At 36.8% G+C, this 8,793-nt stretch overlaps 1 protein-coding gene across 1 annotated transcript; it reads left to right on the plus strand.

The window, feature by feature from the left end:
- The first annotated feature begins 2,676 nt into the window (after nt 1–2,676).
- On the plus strand, nt 2,677–5,917 carry LOC144640933 (homeobox protein DBX1-like). The gene is made up of 2 exons (XM_078499996.1): nt 2,677–3,169; nt 4,036–5,917. The coding sequence occupies exons 1-2, from the start codon at nt 3,016–3,018 to the stop codon at nt 4,359–4,361; spliced, it is 480 nt and encodes a 159-aa protein (XP_078356122.1). The 5' UTR covers nt 2,677–3,015; the 3' UTR covers nt 4,362–5,917.
- The last annotated feature ends 2,876 nt before the right edge of the window (nt 5,918–8,793 follow it).

Genomic DNA, 8,793 nt, shown 5'->3' on the forward strand with positions numbered 1-8,793 from the left:
GATAAAAGCTGAAATGGACATCATTCGTCAGCACATCGGAAAGACAAATATTATTACTGCATAACAAAAACTATTCTGGCTTTCAAAACTCACAAAGAACTATTTATAGAGGCGACCTTACTCACGAGATCGTTCTGCCTAGCGTGAGAAAGTTTGCGCAAATGACGTTAAAAGGCATCTTATGTCAAACATGTCTGAGTTGTTATAGCTGTGAATGACCACCCAATTAGAAGAAATCTTTCAGTTTTAGAGCTTACTAAACGCAACAGCGTGCCAAAGAATTTGAAAGCTTGTCATTAACTTTAAGAGAATGCTTTTCATGTGAATGGGGACACGTGTTTTTCTGACTGAAAGACACGTTTTTTTGAGGACTTGAAAATAAGCCTTATTTTCGTGAGTAGCATGTATTATGACACTAATGCACTACTAACAATATATATTGTCTAGCATGGTGATAATTGGTCAAAAAATAAAAAAAAGCTGTAAATGATCCATTGAAAACCGCTTGGCTTGTAGGTACATTGTACAAAGTTTCTTTCTCTTACTTCAAGTGAGAATAGATTTGGAAGTAACCTTACATAGCACACACTGGTCAATTAGCACTGATTTTATTAACACAATAAGGCTGCAATTAGCTACTGATATTACTAGATTTTTGACCCTGACTTGTTTATTTTCATAAACGAAACTTGGTATATTAATGGACTGTTTTGCAAGGTATCATTATAAGCCAAAGATTATCTTGATTTGTTTGAATGAACCAGCAGTCAAAACGCCAATGTATCACCATAAAATACCTATTTTCGTTTCCTTATTATGCAGGTACAGCTGGGGGAACCTTGAATGTTATCAAAAGCAAGTTATTTTAACCAAGTTTTTCCATACACTAAGGGGAAATAACACTGCAATAATAGGTCATATGTTGTTATACCTCGTTCTTTTAATAGAAATAACATTTTAACAACTCTTATGACACAGATGTGACTGGTATGAGTTGATAATGGAAAACTAACAAGCACGTAAATAGTTTTTGTTACATATTATACTGCCGCCGAGTCACAGCGAGTCATGCATGATCACGGCGTCTGTAGCGAGTTTTGATATTCTAATAAAACCGATTAAGTATGACCGTTTTTCTTTTCGCTAGTAAAGAAAGTAACTTAAAAAAATTAAAAACTTATGTTTGAAAATTTTAATTTCAAAAGATCAATCAAGAATTAGATGGTTTATGCCAGTTGATCCTGATTTCAGTCTTATGAATGGATTCTTGTGTATTAACTAGGTACTTTTGCTAACAAATGCCTTAATAATTGCCAAACTCCTTATCAATTACGTTTGAATAAGGTATGAAAACTTTTTTAATGACTCCCTAATAAGTCATCCTTGATCAGTTGATTAAACGGATCATCGAACGATTTTTTGAAAAGAAAAATAGCAAAAATATGATAACTATGTGATCGGTCTTGACGAAATCCTAGTTTGGTCTAGAAAAAGACATTACGAGAAGAGTCATACTCTGACTATACAAATAAATTAAATCGTCAACATGTTTCATTGGAATCATTACATTTCACAACTCAAAAACTGTTGGCAGGTAGTAGAACTGTGATAGTATTTTTTCTTGAAGAAATTAGTAAACGTTGTGATAAATATTCATTCTTCATCGAATTGACCGTCGGCGAACTTAGCCTGTTCCAGGCTCTCAGTAGTTGGGGGATAGCGAAAACGCAAGCGAGCGAGGAAAAAAACGCGTTTTTCGCTCCCCCCCCCTCCCTCCCCCCCAACTACTGAGAGCCTGGAACAGGCTATCTGAGACTGATACTGTCTGAAAAGGGAATGAAATTGAGATTCCCTGGCCATGAGGAGTAATTTGCTTCAGAAGGAAAAAGGGAAAGATTTTATTTCTCTTCAGTTAACACAACGTCATACAATATTGCAGTGTACAATAAACATTAATAAGATATCCGTTATATCCTGAACATCATAGTCACATGACACTACAGGTAGGGCTTTCCACAAGTTGCTCGGTAACTTTTTGGCAACTTTTCATGATTCGAGCAACTTTTTTCCTCTCGAGCAACTTGTTGCATTTTAAGCAATTTCCAGACCGAAGATCTCCGAAAATTATCCGAGTGTTGTTAAAAGGCAATACGAACGTTTCCGAAGATTTACGAAGTTTGCCGAAGACTTTCGAGGAAAATGTGAAGACGTTTCAACTTTCGGCTGATTCTGTATTAAAACATTACAAAGCTCGTCAGCAAATATGACGTCATCGATATCTTCACGATTTTTCTCAGTTAAAGAAATCCTTGTTATTTAACAAATTTTCCCCTTAATATGTTATTTAGATACTTCTTTTGCTGTAAAATCGAATAAAACTGCTTAGAAATCTTACCCTCAAAAGGGAAATTAGCATATATTTAGAGAAATTCTCTTGATTAGAAGCAGTGTTTTGGATTTTTTGGAGCAACTTTCGAGCAACTTTTATTATCAGAAGAAACTTTTTTGGATTTTTGGAGCAACTTTCGAGCAACTTTTTGAGAAATTACGGGCAACTTTTTGGGAAATTTCGAGCAACTTGTGGAAAGCCCTAACTACAAGGTGTAAGGTATTTTACTTCAGCTTGAACATGTGCCTCCCTGCGGCGATTGTTGAGTCTGACTGTCTTGCGTGTTTCCAGTCTGGACTGCGCGATTACCTAGGTAGCGATTAGAAAGTACGTGCGGCGTGTTTGCTCATTAATTTATATTTTTTAGTTGTTTACACATAGTTATCATTTTAGCTTTGCTATTTTAGAATTTTTCATTTATTATATATGTATATATTGTATTTTACTTATTTTTAATCACTGTAATTATGTTAAGGCATTGGTGTGATATCCGAATGGACTTTTACCGACTTAATAAAATGTAGATGTAATATTCACCAATGTGTCCTTGCCTAGCAGTGTCCCATGAACAATACATTTGCAGCTGTTAACTTTTTCTGTTATTTTTTTTCTTAGGCGCTTATTCAATGGTTCCTAATACATGTGATCATCTTCACGCGACATACTGGACTTCACCTTATTTGGCTGCACATTCACAACCCTTCCTGTGCGGATCATTACTTCATTCCAACTGTGAAGCATGTTACAGCCACACTCCTTACTCATACAGCTCATTAACAGGTAAGATACGACATTTATTTCACCGCACACGCAATCTTTGATCATTACAGCCACACTCTTTACTCTTACGTTACTCTCTTATTGTTATTTTCATGGACAAATTACAACCACAGGGTTTACCTCGGTGTAAGAATCTGTGATATTTTTCTTTGTTTTTGAGCTTTTGTTTTTCTGGTCTGTATTGTTTCGAGGTTCTTTGTTGTCTTGTTCGTGCTTTGTTTTACATCACTGGTGAGTTTCACAGGTTCTTACACCGAGGATGAGCCCAACCACACTGTGCATACAGCTAAATTACAGGTGTTATGACAATTCTATTACCGTACTCACAACCTTTTCTCAGTCATTGTTTCCATGACAATTGTTTACTTACAATTTATACAACTGAATAAACGTAGTGTTTCTACAATTTGTAAACCATTGCTTAATTTCCACGACATTTGTAAACATGTATCAGCCACGCTTCTAAACAGCCCATTACAATTGTTCAGTTAAAATTTATACATCTGAATAAACGTAACGTTTCTAGCATTTGTAATCAATTGCTTAATTTCCACGACATTTGTAAACGTGTATCAGCCACGCTTCTAAACAGCCCAAGAGCTTAAGAACTATCTCTAAGTTAGTGACGAGGATCCCTTGCTCATAATTCAAATAGAATATGGTCTTTTTTAAGCAAATGAAAGAACATCGCAGTAATGTATTCAACTAAAGCAGTCGAGAAAAGCAAGCCTGAAAAAATTCAGGCTTGAACGGGAATAATGGAAAGGAATAGAAAAACGGGAATATATGAATTTCATATATTTATTTCATAGACTATGGTCTGTTGCTTTAACTACATATTTCAATTCACTTTAATTTGCTTCTAGGAGTGTACGGGGACTACAGCGCCACAGTTCTCAATAAAACGATACCAGGACAAGTCCTACCCGGCCAACCTAAACCGAGAAAACCTAGGAGGCCCTGGACCAGAGCAGTGTTTTCTAATCTTCAAAGAAAGGGACTGGAAAAACGCTTCCAGCTTCAGAAATATTTAACAAAAGCTGATCGACATCAGTTGGCCTCCATGTTGGGTTTGTCTGACAACCAAGTCAAAGTGTGGTTTCAAAACAGGCGAATGAAATGGAGGCAAGAAGCACGAGAGACAATAGCTACAGGCAGTCCTGATGAAACTTCGGACAAACAAGAGGAATAGAACAATTAGAAGATGTATATTTTATCACCCGGCAAGAAACGTACTCTCCCTTCACCAAGGAATAAAATAAATAAGTTAATTAGAAATATATATCACATGTAGTTAAATTATCAGGTGATAAACCATCATCTTTGCAAAAAATGTACGTTTAAAAAATACACCACGTAAATGCAGTGGCACAGTCAGTATTATTATCACGTGACCAGTATTTAGAAAATCTTTTCTTGTCTTAACTTGCTTGACTTGTCAGTGTTTTGATTGACAAGTGGAAGTAAGGATGGTATCACCAGCCACATTGCATGGTATAGTAAGTCATTTCTGCAGTTATGTAAAAATTTGCTTTCTCATCGAAGGAAACCCAAACGAAATAGAGTAATAAAGTACTTACAGCACAAAGAAGAAATAATAAACTAGCAAGCATTGCATGCTGAGACAAAAAAAAAACTTGAAAATCTAGGTTAAATTTTTCCAGATGCGCTATCCGCAACGTATCTCTTTGAAAGTTGATTCGGCCACCAAAGCATTTTGTCTGACATATGGAATGAGTGCTTTAATCTAATAAAAGTCTGTTGTAGGCTTGTACAGGCGCAGAGCTTAAACTGAAATTGAACTGGAATAGGAGAATACAACTTGCGCTCTCCCAGAACAAGTGTTCCTGACTAACACAAAATGGTGTCCTTGACAAGCGAATCTCAGTTAACTTTCTTTGCCTTTACATGTTTAGAATGGAGATGCTGCTTTTGTTGTAAAGCAAAGAGCAAATACTGAAAATAAAGTCAGCTGTGTAACAGACCAGTTTAAGTCTATGACAATCTATCCATGTTTGAGTTCTGACAAAGAACATTACAAATCAGTGACGTATACAAGAGAACTAACGTAATTGGTTATTATTCTGACCGCGAAATTGACACAATGTCAGTCTTAATTAAAAGGATGCAAAATGATATTTGAGCAAAAACGATTAGTCTTCAAATGAAGAAAAAGCTGTTACTTAGTTAATAAACACGAAAAGACGGCAGTGGCACATTAAGTAACATGGAATGTTAACTAATAATAAGAAAAATAAATTAGTTTAAAGCGACTTCGGTGAATTACAAAACTCGGTTGGCAGATTTACCCTGGAGAGATCATAAAACAAGGCTACGATGACAGACTTCCAAAACTTGTGAATAATATATTTCAAGGTGTCAAATCTGATTCTCTGATGCTTAAAAACTTTATATTTAAGATTATAATGCTGACAGATAATCATTTGATCGTTTCGAGTGTCTTGTGTTTGATGTTCAAAGGACTTTTCCATAAAATTGCTAACAGCGTCACAACTTTAAAAGACGAGTGAAAAAGTCTCGATCAGCATAGAAAAACAGTTGGACTATACAGCATTACATTTAACATAATTTAACGCTTGAGTCATATTGCATGTTGTTGCTTTTATGTTTGAGAAAATTTATCTTCTTTGTTAAATAAAATTAATAGACTTGTAAAATAAATTGTACTCTAACCAAAACAAAACGAAACCCGAAACCATGACAATTAAAGGTTAGATTTTGTTTCAATTGTTTTTTTATTTCTTCAATAATTAGTATGATTTATTTTGGGATTTAACGGAGCTTTATAATACCCTTTGTCTCAGTTAGTGTAATATGTTATCTGTTACCTAGCTTCTTTGTGCCTCGTGGCACATAAGGCCTCCACAGAATGCCTCCAATTTTCTCTGTTGGCTGCAGCAGCTCTTGCCTCACCCCATGTACGCCATCCCGCACTGTTCCTCTCTCTCTCTCGACTGTTCTTCGCCAGGTGGTCTTAGGCCTTCCTCTCCTCCTTTTTCCTTCAGGTTTCCATGATAGGGCTACGTTGGTATGGTTGTTTCTGTTTCGTCGCAGGATATGCCCTATCATCTTCCATCTTCTCATCTTAACCTCTTCACTTAGCAACCCAGTCTCTGCCTTCTCAAGGAGCTCCCTAGTGGTAACGTGATCTTGCCAGTTTATTTTGAGAATCCTCCTGAGGCATTTGTTGTGAAACACATCTATTCGTTGGTCATCTCCCATGTTCATCTTCCATGTCTCACATCCATACAGTAGCACCGGTACGACTAAGGTTTTAAACAGTCTAAGCTTGGTCCTCTTCGTGATGTTCTTTGAGTTCCATATTCTTTTGAGTCTGGCAAATGTGCCTCTCACCTTGGATAGCCTGTTTTTCAGATCTTTCATTCCTCCTCCCTCCTTACAAATGATAGCTCCCAGATAATTAAACTCCTCAACTTCGTCGATATCTTTCCCATTTACTGCAACCTTCTCCTGACTCTTCCCGTTAATCCTCATCACTTTTGTCTTGCCTTTGTTGATTTTCAGCCCGACCCGTGTTGCTTCCTCATTCATTTTAGTAGTCTTGTTCTGTATATGCTGTTTAGTGGAAGACAAAAGCGCTACACCATCTGCAAAAACTAGATCATCAAGCTTAGATGTAAAGTTCCACCTGATTCCGTTTTCTCCTTTTTCTACAGTCCTTCTCATAATCCAATGCATAGCTATAGTGTAATATAAGGGCTTTTAATGTCATTTCCCCGAAATTGAATTAAAACTTAAATGGGATCCACACATTCGTTTAGGAGCAGAAAGACCTTGTATATACCACATAATTCCTTAATAATTCCCTTGCGAGTGCTGGCAATTCAAAGTAAACATTTCCAGTGATAATTTACTTTTCAAATAAGAATTGATCTGTTTTCGTTTTACAAAACTTGATCGCTACATCCAAAATCTGAGACAAAATTGAAAGGTCGCCATACTCGTTTACGAGAAAGAGACAATTTAATTTTCTTTCGGACTAAGCTGCAAAGAAAAAGGCCGCCATTTTGTTTATGTGCGCTCGTTGATTACGCGTAAAATTCTGCGCAGTAAGGATGCGCAACGCATTACATAGCAATGACCTTAAACTATCCTTGCTCTCTTACCGAACACTTTCATAAACTGGAGAGAATCATTAAAAATAACGATTTTTCTCTTTCGTTTATTTCACATTAGCCCCTTCTGGCTGTTCAATAATATTTTGTTTTCAGATCAACGCAGCGATTGTTTTTTGATTTCACTTATTTCGACCAAGCATAAATCTATTCACTCCGGGAAATAAGTGTCTGCTTCGTGGCTCATTGGCTCCAACCGATCGCCAGTAATTTCGGTTGGATTTTAACAGTCCATAATTGTAAAAAAAAATCAATCAAAGCATGTCGACCGCGCAGGGGAATGGGGTTAAGGCTTTCCTCGGCAACTTTTTGGCAACTTTTCATATTTCGAGCAACTTTTTCCCCTTTGAGCAACTTTTTTCCTCTCGAGTAACTTGTTGCATTTTGAGAAATTTCCAGACCGAAGATCTCCGAAGATTATCCGAGTGTTGTTCACAGGCCATACGAACGTTTACGAAGATCAACGAAGTTTGCCGAACATTTTCGAGGAACATCTGAAGACGTTTCAACTTTCGGCTCATTCTACATTAAAACATTACAAAACTCGCCAGCAAACATGACGTCATCGATATCTTCACGATTTTTCTCAGTTAACGAAATCCTTGTTATTTAACAAATTTTCCCCTTAAGATGTTATTTAGATACTTCTTTTGCTGTAAAATTGCATAAAACTGCTAACAAATCTTACCATCAAAGGGAAATTTGCATATATTTAGAGAAATTATCTTGATTAGAAGCAGCGTTTTGGATTTTTTGGAGCAACTTTTGAGCAACTTTTATTATCAGAAGCAACTTTTTTGGATATTTGGAGCAACTTTTGAGCAACTTTTTGAGAAATAACGGGCAACTTTTTGGGAAATCTCGAGCAACTTGTGGAAAGCCCTAAATGGGGTGAGTCACGAAAAAAAAAACGGCAACGAGACCTTGAGAGATTTACGAACAAGGCTCGCCCCAGGCATCTGGTTAAAAAAATAGAGAACTTTCAACAATTAATAAAGAAAGTTTGGGATAAAGGAGATCTGACCTGGCGAATCTCACGCTTGTTAGTCAACCATCAAAGCGTAAACAGTTGACCAACAACTGATAAAAAGTGTTTCATTTTTGCTGAGAATGGCCGTTTTCACACTTGAGACAAACAAATCATCTAGACGGACAAGTAGTCTTAGTGTAGAAACGAGACGGACACGATTTTGGACGTACAAGTCGTGTGAATTTGAATTTGTCAATTTGGCCGTGTGATAAGACGATTTTTCGAGGACGACTCGGACAAGTCCGTCTAAAAGCCGTCTTAAATTCACATTAGACGAGAAAATCGTTTGACGACTTGAAAGCGGCCGTGAAAGCGGCCAAAATTGTGTGAGAACATCAGCTAGTCATCACTGTCAATGGTGTATTTTGGTTTATGAGATCTTGAAGCATGTTCCGTTTGCAGCACGCTTCACAAAGTGTCATGACTGGAAACGATAC

The sequence above is a fragment of the Oculina patagonica genome, unplaced genomic scaffold (assembly GCF_052425735.1).
Source record: "Oculina patagonica isolate OP01 unplaced genomic scaffold, crgOcupat unplaced569, whole genome shotgun sequence".
NCBI classification, from domain to species: Eukaryota; Metazoa; Cnidaria; class Anthozoa; order Scleractinia; family Oculinidae; genus Oculina; species Oculina patagonica.

Bases quoted from the DNA above. Each gene is read 5' to 3' on its own strand.
- LOC144640933 (XM_078499996.1), top strand. From the start codon at position 3,016: ATGGTTCCTAATACATGTGATCATCTTCACGCGACATACTGGACTTCA. The intron at 3,170-4,035 runs GTAAGATACGAC...ATTTGCTTCTAG, and splicing joins CTCATACAGCTCATTAACAG to GAGTGTACGGGGACTACAGC.